General features: G+C 38.3%; 1 protein-coding gene across 1 annotated transcript in view; it reads right to left on the bottom strand.

The window, feature by feature from the left end:
• Positions 1–13867, bottom strand: part of LOC150080633 (solute carrier family 41 member 1-like) — a 227043-nt gene that overhangs the window by 197808 nt on the left and 15368 nt on the right. Inside the window, exon 3 of the mRNA XM_090380764.1 lies at positions 10436–10543. Within this exon, the coding sequence (XP_090236890.1) occupies positions 10436–10543 (108 nt within the window). The remainder of the gene's footprint in view (positions 1–10435; positions 10544–13867) is intronic.

Raw genomic sequence — 13867 nt, 5'->3', positions numbered from 1 at the left:
CTGAGAGGTTATAAAATGCGGCCTTTACGTCGAGGAAGATAACATTCAATCGACTTTTATTGTGGAATGCTTTTTGAATTTCAAAGAGAGTTTGGAGCGGGTTAGTGATTGCAGACCGCCAACTGATGATATTGTGGATCAGTTTCATCAGTTGGCTAGTCTTTTATGGATCGGTTTTTGGAAAACTTTCAGAAAGAAGCACCCAATCGAGAATAGTTTGTAATCCTTCAGGCATTTTGGGGTTTTGGATTTTGGAACTGGTTTAATATAGTATGATTTCCAGATTAAAGGCGTGGACCAGTTTTTAGAATTTCATTAAATATGCAGTGTAGAATACCAATAATGTTACTACAAACTTTCATATGAAACAAGAAACTCCATCAGGGCCAATCATAGCTTTATGGGAAGCTTCATTGATTTAGAAATGTGAATAGTTGCAAGGTTGGGTCTTGTGGTTTTCTTAATATTCAAACTGCATATATTGCTTTTATCTTCCAGTTATCTGAAGTTTGATTCAGCCTATTCAGTGTGGATTGACTCACATTACACTTCTGCACATGCTCACAGTAAATCCGCTTATTTTCTTTCATGCGTATGTAGACTAACTTATAGTAATTTTCAATTTAAGAAAATTGGTTCGTCGTTTCTTGAAACAGGTGCAGTCTTGGTCAGCCCCTGTCCTTTTCCATTTTCGGAGTGCTTTTTGCATTTTCAGGAGGCACTTTTCAACTCAAAAGAAAACAAGTGATTAGTTTTGAGAGTTATGCGGATAACTTCAGAAGCCCCTAGGTCCGCAATTCTTGAGAGATTGATAGAGAGTTGGTTAACTGCTTCCTCAAGGGGAAGGTTATAAATGTCTCCCCAGTTAAAAGATCCTAGAAGGGTGAGAATTTTTTCCACATTCATATATCTAAAGGAGAAAACTTTCCTGGAGGTCACAACATTTGTTTGGATATTTTCGGACTCCATGGAACATTTAAAAGCAATTGGCGTATGGTCGGAAGAAAAAGCAAAATTAGGCGTTATTCTTTCTAGCCCTGGTGAGTTTATTTACCAGGTTTACATAATGTGATCCGGCGGGAGGTAGATAAGACAAGACATTTGGATCTCTGAGTTTTGAAATTTAAATTTTGCACACATTGCCTCAAAGTTACAAGTTGAGCTCTTCACAGTCCTATAGTCTGCACGTGTAGCACAGTGGTATCGTCACTGTCCTCCCCACACCGCATGGAAAAGGCACGGGTTCGAATTCCGTCGATGACGCGAGGAACTTTTAAGGGCTTTTTTTACTCTGTGGCAGAATAGTCGGTTTCAGGCGTAGATAGCAAGGTTCTCCCCCCCCCCGGAACCAGGGAAGAAACACTTGCTATCTACACCTAAAGGGTTTTTCATCCAATAAAGCAGGAAAATCGACCAGAGAACACACGCAGTTTACAGACACAAAACACATTGGTAGATGAAATAACTTTCCGGGTGACCCTAATAAATAGTTTTTTTTTTTTTTTTGTTGTTGTTGTTTCACAGTCCTATAAATCTGAATTGACTTTTTAAAGATAAACCCACTGCAACACCTTTTCTGTCCGTCCGTCCTACCAATGAAGTGATAGTTCGTAAAGTTGCTCAGTAAGTCAATGTCTCTGTTATAATCGAGCCAGGTTTCTGTTAAACAAATGATTGAAAATTCATCATAAAATAGTAGGATTTGAAGGGAATACATATTTGAGATACTCCTAATATTCTGAAGAATGGTGATGTGATCGGTTCTCGATCTAGATTAATTTGATTTTAATTCCAATACATTGAAGATACATATTTTAATTTGCGTCTTCAATGTATCTGATCCACTAGAGAGAAACTGCCTTATCTTCGAGTCATATGGCCAAATATGGGGGATTTAATATTGATGCCTTATATTTAATATGATGCCTTATATTCATCATTTTGACTTGCACGCGCACTCCAATTTTATTAGCATTTAGTTTCTTAACAGATACCGAACTAGTATGTGGATGAAGCCGTGTAATAAAAACTTCAACTTTCCCCGGGACAGATTATACAGTAATCGTGTAGTTCCATGTATGATATCTTCTTTGAAGTGGCTGTGTGCAAGATATCTTCTGTAACTTCTGTCTGGATAATAATCTTGAATCTCGTCGCAACACCTGTACATCTGTCTTTAATTTGAGATATTTTGAACAAGTCGTCTACATTTGTGTTTTTTTTTTTTTTTTTTATTTTCCTGGTAAGCACAATCACCCTGAGGGTCCTTATGTTCAAAGTGAAAAAACTGTTTCTGTTGACTTGTTGCAGTTGTCTAGGTTGACTTGATTGTTTCAATCCTGCCTGCCGCTTTGACATTATGGAAGAAGTTGCAATTAAATGTTGGATTTTCATTAATTTCTGGGTGGTTAGAGTTAGCAGAAGAATAAGCGGAGGAAGATATCTGAAAGAGTCGAATTGTTGGCGGCTACGGATTATCATTCATAACACTGCACTGTGAGGAATGGTGTAAAGATAATCATGACACTGTTGCAGGGATCTTTCAGCTAACTCTGACACAGGAGGTCAAGACTCACAGAATCTGAGAAGTATTTATTCAAAAATGTGTTACACAATGTGATTCCGCAAAGGATTGAGCCAACTGACGTAGGTCATTGACCCAAGTGGTATTGGTGAGGTTTGCAAATACCTCTTGAGATCTACCTTGTATTTCCTTATTGCTTGTTTCTGACGGTAGCGAATTGGTAAAGGCTTTGCTAGGTTTTAGTAAGGCTTGTGGGAATTCTTTCACTACAGCATTTTACTAATCATCGCTTGAATTATAGTTTAATGGCGGAGAACACGAGTCTCTCATCTGGAATTTTGTAATCAGTCTTTCCGAGAAAGAGGATCGTGCGATTCAGTGCAGTCGCCTTCTGTGCCTTTCACCTCAGCGAGATAGTCTACCACGAGATAGTCTATTAATTTAACTCTGTCTTCAGTATTTTTCTAGGATGCTTGAACTATAAGCAGCCGCGCGTGTACAAGCTAACAACTTTCCAGACTATAGAAAGTTGAAATGGAAGTTTCATTGCATTCAGATGGCCGGGCTTCTTATTACTTTTAGCCAAATTTGTTTGGGAGCATTTCAGAATGGTTATCCATTGCTGACTTTATCTGGGAAACAATTTCTAGCTCTTGTTTAGAATGTGAGAATTAAATAACTTCTACAGAGCCTGCCAGATTTCACAAAACAGACAGGCAAGGAGAAAGACAAATATATTCTGAGGCAAACACAGCATAGCAAGCCAACTGACCTTGGGAATCAGCTGGCTTGAGTCTAGGTAGAGCACCCTTTTGTTCCCTTCACCAACCTGATTGCCTTTCTTTGCACCCGTTCCAGCAGATCTATATACTTTCTAAAATGAGGCCTCCAGATCTGTATACAATATTCAAGATGCGACCTAACCATGGAGGCGCCTCCGTAGCCAGGTGGGAAGGAGCAGCAACAGTGCGTAGCACACGCTTCTTGATTAGACCGGGGTTCGAGCCCGTCACCACCAAATACGGAGGATGCGGAAAGGTCAGGGAATGATCACCGCATATCCCCGAGCAATATGGCCTTAGTTGCTAATGCTCCTAAAAAAAAAATAACAAATAACCTAACCATGGCCTTGTACAAAGGGATAAATCACTCCTTATCCCTAATAGCAAAGTTTCTGTCAAAGATGTTGTTTTTTATTGATTAATATCAATGAAATTCTTCATACCTTAAGTTTATGTTAAATTTACATTTACATGGTGTTAAATACTGGCGGTTTCGTCTATCTGACCAATGAATTAAAAGGAAGAGGTAGGTATTCTATAACAGTAAACATATACTGTCCTTTAATGTAGCATGTTAAAACCACAGAGTGAGCGAAAAGTTACACAACCCAATTCCATAAACATACATTTGTAAATATATGAAAATGAGAAAGCAATTTAAAAAAAAAAACAAACGATATTACAATAAGTGCTGGAAATGTCCGTCCCTTTCAGCAATGCATACATTTACTCTTCTCCTCGTATCTGTTGCAACACGGTGAAGAGTTTCTTCAGTGATGCTTGAAATGCACAGCTCAATATTTTATTTTAGTTTTTCTAGTATGTGGATTGATTTATCGTATGAGCCCAAGTCCTATCTTTCTGAAATCAGCAGCGTTGCTCATCACGTTCCAATAAGGATATGAAATACATTATTATTTCCTGTTAACGTTCAGCACTTACCGTATCACTAAAGAAAATGAGACCAATAACTATCCATCGAGAGACAGCACAGCATACATCGACTTTCAAGGAGCGCAACGGTCTTTCGTGAAAGATGTGAATTTTCCGCACTTCATATTCTATTGTTTTGAGTATTAACGTACTCACTTAGATGAAACCACGCTTCATGAGTAGAGAAAACTTTATTTAAAATGTTAATACCTCCCTTGAATGAAGCGTGTAAACAGTATTGAATTCGTTTTCCCTATCAAGTTTCTTGAGTTTCTGCATGCTAAGTACACGATGTAGTTTTGAAATCTTTGAATTGCGTAAGATAATCAACTCTGCTGTGAAAGTTTTCTCTGGGAGAGCATAAGCACCCCGAGGAATCTGGCCCACCTTTTGACAACATCAGGTAAGTCAGAGTTTCGAATTGAGACGGCACGAGTTTTACAGTGACTGGCCCACCTTCCCGGGGTACGGAAGAGTACCGAGAATCATCTCTCCAGATGACTGATGCTTCTGGGTAGCCAAGCGGCCAGAATATAACAACAGAACGCACACATAATAGACAGAAACCTACACTACTCACATTTCTGGCTTTCTTATAGTGGTACTGTTCTTCACAGAGATACGAAGTGGAGTTGAACTGATGTTCTAGGAGACACCCCCTTACAAAAACACATGTCCACAATAAAGTCTGACGAATATTGACGACTATCGTCAGCTAACACTAATGGCCGACCAGAACATTTTCTGTCCTGCACACTTCTTGTGTCGTGGAAACGTTTTAACAGACGAGATATTGTCGATTTATTTGGCACAGGAGAACCTGGAAATTTAACACAGAAGTCATTCTGGAAAGTTAAATAAGAATGAAATGACGGTTGTGTTCGACAATGAATACGTATTGCACTTAAGAAAAATGCATGTTTGCACTTTGGCTGTTGAAAGATGACTGCCACGAGTCTGTTGCAAAATCATCACTGTGACTTTGCGGTTTCTTCTGTGCTGGTTTACTCAGAGCTGTGTATTTGTTCATGATGGCACTGCCTTCATTTACAACTGCCAATAAATATTTCACTATGGGTTTGCGTCACTTTTCGCTCATCCTGTACAATATTATAGTAAAAAAGTTTTCCAAAAAAACAGTTTATCGCGTGAGATTGTTGGTGGATTATATATGACAAAATCTTTCAAATGAATTACAATACTTTTGAAAAGCAATTTCTTAATTTTCCTAAAATAATCTTTCAACATTTCTATTATGTTCCGGAATGGCAAACAAAAAGTCAAATAACTTTTCAAATGTCTGCTCTAGAAATAAATCCTTTGGAAAAAACAATGAAAAACAATTTGTTTTCTACATCAGCATGTTCGGGAGGCAACTAGAGGGAGTAATACTCTTGATTTGATTATCAGTAGTGATTCTTCATGCATTCAGAATCTGCAGATAAATGAACCACTTGGTGGCAGTGATCACAGTGTGCTGAAGTGGGAGTTACTCAAAGAGGTAACTACCATTAGGGGTAAAGGGAAGGGGTATTGCTTTCGTAAAGGCGACTACAATGGACTGAGACAGTATTTAAATTCTATACAGTGGGATCAACTGATGATATTGCCAACAGCAAATTCAAAATGGGAAGCATTCAAAGAACTTATCGTGGAAGCTACTAGGCTTTACATACCAACTAAGAAATACTGTTCAAGGTTTAGGCCTAAATGGTTGTCAGATGAACTAATGAGGCATATGGCAGAGAAGAAAAATGCATGGGATACATACAAATTAACACGTGACACGGATGCCTATGATAGATACAAGTTGATCTGTAACCAAGTTACAAAGGAGGTTAGGCAGGCGAAGGCAGATTACGAGAGATCCTTGGCAAGGGATGCGAAGAAAAACAGCAAAGAGTTCTTTACTTATGTAAACTCTAGAAGGAAGGGGATGAATCAGATTGGTCCACTTGAGATCGATGGGTCAACTGTTGATGACCCTGCTCGGGTAGCTAACAAACTAAATGAATATTTTGCATCGACATTCACACATGAGGAGTTATTCAGCGAGGGGAATGCCAGAGGTGTATTCAACTCTAGCAGTAAGCTAGAGAATCTTGTAATAACTGAGAGCAAAGTGGAGGAGAAATTGTTGAAGATAAACACAAGAAAGGCACCTGGGGTGGATGGGATCTATCCAGTTATATTAAAGGAGGCAGCAAAGGAGGTAAGCAAACCCTTAGCCATAATTATGAGAGCTTCCTTGGACTCAGGGGAGGTACCCATTGACTGGAGATGTGCAAATGTGACCCCAATTCACAAAGGGGGATCAAAGGCTGACACAAGTAATTATAGACCTGTGAGTTTAACTTCTGTTCCCGGAAAATTAATGGAGGCACTGGTGAAAGAAGCACTGCAGGATCATCTAGACAAGACTTCAGTTATAGCTAGGACACAGCATGGTTTTGTTAAGGGGAAGTCTTGCCTGACCAATTTGATTGGATACTATGATGCAGTCACAAAAGAACTGGATGCAGGGAATAACTTTGATATTATATACTTGGATCTTAGAAAGGCTTTTGATACTGTTGCACATGGAAGACTGCTGCACAAATTGGAGCAGTGTGGCATTGGAGGCAAGTTGCTGCTATGGATAAAGGGGTGGTTGAGGGGGAGAAGACAGAGAGTGGTAATCAATGGACACTGCTCATCGTGGACTAATGTTATTAGTGGAGTCCCTCAGGGTTCAGTATTGGGGCCTTTATTGTTTTCTGTATTTATAAATGATATTGATGATGGTATATCAGGCTTAATGTCCAAGTTTGCAGACGATACAAAGGTTGGCAGGGTTGTCAAGGACACTACTGACACTATGCTGCTGCAACAGGATTTGGAAAGGTTGAGCAGATGGGCTTCGAGGTGGCAAATGAAGTTTAACATTGACAAATGCAAAGTACTACATATGGGAAACAGCAACCCCAGAGCAACGCATCAACTCTGTGGTACTACACTGACAGTGGTAGAGAATGAAAGGGACCTGGGGGTGGTGGTGGTGCAGGCAGATATGAAGTTCTCTGAGCAGTGCAGACGAGCTGCAAGAGTAGCTCATGGTGTATTGTCAATGATATATAGAAATTTTTCTAGCAGGGATAAGGAGGTGATTATTCCCTTGTATAAGGCAATGGTCAGGCCACACCTAGAGTACTGTATACAGGCCTGGAGGCCTCATTTCAGGAAGGATGTAGAGCTGCTGGAACGAGTACAGAGAAGGGCAACTAGATTGGTGAATGGGACAAAGGGGTTCTCTTACGAAGAAAGGCTTAAGTTTTGCAAATTACAGTGTCTGGAAACTAGGCACCAGCGGGGTGATCTGATAGAGGTGTACAAAGCCTTGAATGGTTTGAGCATGCTCAATGCTGATGGGATTCTTCCTCTAGCTCAGAAAAATCACCTGAGAGGGCATAAATTCAAATTGAGGAAAGACAGATGTAGGATAGATGTGCGGAAATTTGCCTTTAGCCAGCGGGTGGTTGGTGGGTGGAACAGACTTCCATCCCTTGTCGTGGAAGTTGATAGCCTAAATAAGTTTAAGGCTCAGCTGGACAGGTATTTCGAACGAACAGAGGGGTGAAGTGGAAGTGGTTATTTTTATTTATTTATGTTACTTTTTTTTTTTTTTTTTTTTTTTTTTTGGCTGATGCTGCATAAGCTTGCTTTCTTGCATCAAATGCCTCTACTAATGCTAAAATGCTAATGCTAATGACCACCAACCGTGACATCATATTCCTCTCGTTCAGATCCCTTAAGCCACATCATATTCCTCTCTTTCAACTAGTTTGAAATGAATTTTTTTAAGCAAGAAAACTGATTAAATAATAAGTTTTCGTCAATTTGAAATTCCTTATCAATAAAATTATATATACTGTATTTGGTATTTCCTCCTTCCCTAGTGCAATTCTTAAAAGAATCCATTCCGTAAATCTGAATTTATCGAAGGGTTAAGCTCATTTTTCTAGGTAATTACACGTCGTGCTATAGATATCATATATTTCACTTTTAAATTACATCTAATATTAACCGTTAATTTGTGATCAGTTCAAATTTCGCAAGCACTTAATTGAGGGAACAAATTTTTCTTCAACGCGTAATTCAAGCATTGCGATCATCTGATACGCAATTTTTGGAACATTCAATTTTTAGTAATTACTTAATATTAACCCCAGGGGTTAATATTAAGAGCTAGCCTCTCTCAAAAATATTTTTTTGGCTGCTGCAAATAAGCCTCAGGCTTCCTTGCACCATGTGGCTAATAATAGTAATAATAATGTCAAGCATACTATGCATAACACGAAGTGCGTTTCATTTAATGGTGATCCAAATAGTTTAATGATTCACGGTGGCTTTACTTCCTCCAGGGGAGAGAGAGAGAGAGAGAGAGAGAGAGAGAGAGAGAGAGAGAGAGAGAGAGAGAGAGAGAGAGAGAGAGAGAGCTTTCAATACTTCTCAACCGGCGAGTTTTTGAATGTGTCACTAACTTGTATACGTTACATCTTCAAAAGAACATAATTCTAAAAATTACAAAGTTTCATTGACTAGTAATGAAAATAACATCGCATCCTTGAGCAAGATTAGTGGAGGCTGAAAGGCAGATTGACACACAGCACAATGCTGATTGTCTGTGCACGTGGAATTCCACTTTTTGCATCCAGCAAAGAAACTTTCAGGACGAACCAGGAAAATCCGGACGTCTCGTTACCTAATCTAATCTGTTTCGCTTTGATAACGTTGTCTATGGAATCAATTTAGATAATCATGTGACGGTGTGTTAATCATACTTAGACCTTTAAATACTTGTTATGAGAAATGATTGTTTTGTAATCGTATACTCTAGAACTGCAATCCAACTTGAGATAAGCGGTACAAGGAATTGATGTAGATAATTTCCTCGGCTATCCTCCATTACGTTGAGAATATATTTTCAGTCAAACTAAAACATGTGGGAAAAAAATAAAAATTATACGGACAATTCTAAGAGAAAAAAAAGAAAATGATTTAACATATTCTTCGAGTTGCATGATGGAATTCCAGTAATGGAGGTAAATAAAATAAAATAAAATAAAATAAAATAAAAGCACTTATTCCTGTGTATAAGTAACATGCTCGAGCGATTATTCAGTATTATCAGAATATTTATTATTTTGTGCGTCGAGTCGCATTACTTTTAAAAACCTTCTCCTAACGGTTCTTCAACCAGAACAGTCAAAAAGTCAGTACTGTTAGCAAGCCTTTAACCTTTGCACCAACGTAACAAAAAAGATATACAAAAGACTATATCATTACTATTAAAATATTAAATATAGTATTATTAGTAACAGAAGGTGGGCAGCAGGTTTCTTGCCAGTAATCCCATTTCAATTTACAAGTTTGTGCAATAGCACGCAGCAAACTCAAAAATAGCTGAAAACGGCATCGTTTTAAGTGTATCTCATTGTACCTTCACAACGAGTTGCCATGCTATTGCACTACTTCGAATAAGTAACCCTTCACCAATGGAGAAGGCTATTGTTACTTATTTTCAGCGGATACCACTACTCAGACGGCACCGTTTCAAAGCTATTTGACCTATCTTCAGTGGATGGGTAGGTAACCTTGTGATGCAATTATGGCAATTCAGTTATGAAGTATAACTCCACAATATGAGGCGCCATCAGGCATCTCTCATATTGTGGAGTTATACTGCATAACTGAATTGCTGTCATTGCATCACCAGGGTACCTATCCACCCACCGAAGATAGGTTAAATAACCTTGAAATGGTACCGTCTGGTGGTATCCGCTGAGAATAAGTAACAATAGCCTTCTTCATTGATGAAGCGTTACTTATTCGAGGTACTGCCGTATCATGGCAACTCGTGAAGGTATTCACAATATGAGATACACCTAAAACGATGCCGTTTTCAGCTATTTTTTGAGTTTGCTGCTACCAACATGATGCTATTGCACAAACTTTGTTGTGCAATAGCATCATTGCACAACAACAGTTTAACAACATTTTACGTTGTTAAACTTTCACGCAGCCTGAGGCTTAAGCCCTAAAAGCGTTTTATCCCATTTCAATTTCAAGACACTGATAGATCTCCAGATGCAATGTAAAGGCAAACAAAATTCTATATTCAATATATTTCGAAAATTTCAAGCATGCAACTACTTACTCTTGTCGACAGTCTCGATGCCAAAGTCATTTCCAAATTTCCCTTTAATCCAAGAAGTGTTGGAACCAAAATGAACAGTTCGGGGATATTTACAAACACAAGCCAATCCTGAAATGAAAATCGTTTTTAAGAGGATAAAACTGTTGATATATTGAAAAGTAAAGTATAATGAAAAAGTAATATTTCTGTTTGTGTACTTAGATATTTGAGAAAAAATAAATGAAAGAAGAATAGTCTGCATTCTAACAGGAACTCGTGCTACTGGACGATTCCGTAACTTCTTTGTGTATATTTTTGATTACCATAATAAAGATTATTAATTTATATAAAAAAATCGGTCGTACGTTATAATGCAGGCTTTTTAGAGTTATTGGTGCAACTACACATCTGAAATCTAGGTAATTTCATTTTAGAATGCAATGTAATAATTAAATGAACGAGTAGAAAACAACGTACAGTGAAACTTCCCTTTAACGGACAGCCATGGGGAACGAAAGAGATGGGTCCGTTAGAGAGAAGTGTCCGCTAACAACAAGTCTGAGGGGGAGAAAAAAAAAGAAAGAAAGAAAAATCGTTAAACGTTTAATGTAAAATTAAATTAAAATATATACAGATTTTGAACGATATTTTTGTAAATAATATACAATTACATACACAAGAGATAAAGAAAAATCGTTAAACGTTTAATGTAAAATTAAATTAAATTATATACAGATTTTGCACAATATTTTTGTAAATATAATATACATACAATTGTGCTATGCATATTATGACTTTATCTGAAGAAAAATACATACAGTAATCACTTATTTTCTACTGCACCTTCTTCCGGCTGATAATTTTGTTTTCAACATTTGTTTGGGGTGAAGAAACCATCGAAAGTTCTTCAGTATCTTCTTCAGCGGCGAAAAACGATTGATTTGTATGAGTGCTTCTTCTGTTTTCATCGGTGGTTCGTCGTTAATATGTTCTTCGACAGAATGACCTCCTTCCGTTTCTTCATCCTCATGAGGAACTTCTTGAAAAATATCGATGATAATGTCGTTGATATCCAGAGCGCCATCTTCTGTAGTGAGGTTTGAGTCTATATCTTTGTAGCCAGGGTCACTTGTAGCGGAAGTATCGTACATTATCAATAGATGTTGAAGTTCTTGTTCTTCTTGGTGCTCCACATTGCTGTTCACAACTTCAATTTTTTTGTTTGAGAAGCCAGACTTTACAAAACAGTTCACGACAGTTTGTTTTCTAATTGCGTTTACTGAAGAGGAAATCCATTGAATCGCATCTAGGATGCTGATTTTCTTTGCAAGGTCACTCGCACATGTTACATCGTTCATGTTTGCAATGAGATGTCTTAAAACACGTTTTCTGTACTGAAGTTTAAAATTTTTTATTATCCCTTGATCCAACGGCTGACACTCTGCAGATGTGTTTGGTGGCAGAAAAATGATTTGAATGTTGGACAATTCAATGTGCGGGTGAGATGCAGCATTATCCATGAAAAGAATACTTTTTCTGTTTTGCCGAATCATGTTTTGGTTAAAGTGAATTATCCATTCGCTCATGATATCTCGTGTCATCCACGCTTTTTTATTAGACTTCCAGTAAACATCCAAAGGATTCAACTTTATGCCCTTGAAACAACGAGGATTTTGTGGGTTTCCTATAACAAGAGGTTGTTCAAAGTCTCCCAGCATATTTGTACACAATAGTACAGTCAAGCGTTCCTTAGAAATTTTTCCGCCCTGGCACTTTTCGTTTTTTAGATTCATTGTGTTTTCAGGAAGAGCTTTAAAAAAAACAACCTTGTTTCGTCACAGTTGTAAATATCCTTAGCTTCAAAATCACGACATAAATCTTCCAATTTGACGGTCCACTCTGTCGGTCACCACTTACGGTTTTCCAAGAAATTTTATGCCGAGTTTTGAACTTGTCTAGCCATCCCACAGAAGCTTTGAACTCATTTACTCCCATAGATTTCGCAACCTCCAAAGCCTTTTCCCTAATAATAGGCCCATTAATGGGAATTTTTTTAGCACGTGCGCGACAAATTTGAAGTCCAACAGTTTTCGGGAATGATTTTTGAACCTGATCATTTACGTGTTGCCAAAATTGTTTGAGCAGTTCATTTTTTTTCCTTTAGGATGTCGCTTACCTGCGTCTTCCCGATTTTGAATTTTACAGCGAGATTGCGAACACTATTTTTTTGCCGATCATACGCATTAATGAGTTCGCCTATCTTTTAAAGTTAAATGTTTACGAGAAGACATTGTGCACTTCACACGACATTGAACAAAACTGAAAACTGAAACTCAAAAGACGAAAGGCCGACCATATTCCCCCCCCCCCTCCCTGCACACACCGAATTCATCAGAAGTTTTCCATGTGCCTTAATATTCTTGAAAAAGGGTTTAGAACTGCGACATAAACCTTGATAAAATTCAGAGAATCGGAAATAGAAAATAAACACACGATTGAGGCAATACGTGAAATAGAAAAAGGGCCGTGAGCTCGCCCGCTGTCCGTTATGGGGAGATCAAATTAAGTGCTAATCTAAACGAAACAGTGCAGATTGCCTGTCCGCGTCCGTTACAGAGAATGTCCGCTAGACAGAAGCTGCAAACACGTTAAAACCAATGGAGGTGAGTTGGGGAATTTGAAAATGTCCGTTGTAGAGGGATGTCCGTTAACGAGAAGTGTCCGTTAGGAGAAGTTTCACTGTAATTCTTATGTTCTCACAGGGAAACATCTTACTTGACTGTTCATATTATCAGCAGGAGAGGCTAGAAACATTCCTATCTCACAGAAGTTTACAGAGTTTACAATGAAACAAACCTAGATGAATTATTTTCCTTTCTAAAGAAGATAAAGGATGTTCTCTCACTGCTAAAAACTTACAAACTTGAAACTATTATATTAATAAATGGCGCGTGGTAACGTCACCGTCCTCCCAACACCGGGTGGAAAAGGCCAGGTTTCAATTCCGTCGATAACGCGTGGGACTTATGGGCTTTTTTCACTCCGTGGCTCGATCTCAGGCATGGATAGCAAGGCTTTTTCCCCAGAACCTGGGGTTTTTCATCCAGTAAAGCAGGCAAATCGACTAGAGAACACACATGCAATTTACAGTATACACGAAAGTTATTTCGTATACAGACACATAATACGAAAGTTATTTCGTATACCCATGTCACATGGGTATATGAAATAACTTTCCGAGTGATCCTAATAAATAGTATGCAAACTAACACAAATACTTACATTATCTCTGACATTTACAGAGTTTGTACTGTGTCACAAAGCATACTTCGCGGTTAGTAGGGGAACCCACCGGTACACCGCTAGACAAGAAACGCTAAACACCAGAGGTTACCAAACTTATTCGGTTCACGGCGCCCCTAGGCCAAAATGAATACTTAACAGTTCCGTTTA

This window comes from Mastigoproctus giganteus, chromosome 9 (assembly GCF_048544385.1).
Source record: "Mastigoproctus giganteus isolate SK-2022 chromosome 9, ASM4854438v1, whole genome shotgun sequence".
Classification (NCBI taxonomy): domain Eukaryota; kingdom Metazoa; phylum Arthropoda; class Arachnida; order Uropygi; family Thelyphonidae; genus Mastigoproctus; species Mastigoproctus giganteus.
This window is presented reverse-complemented; position numbering and strand designations above follow the sequence as displayed.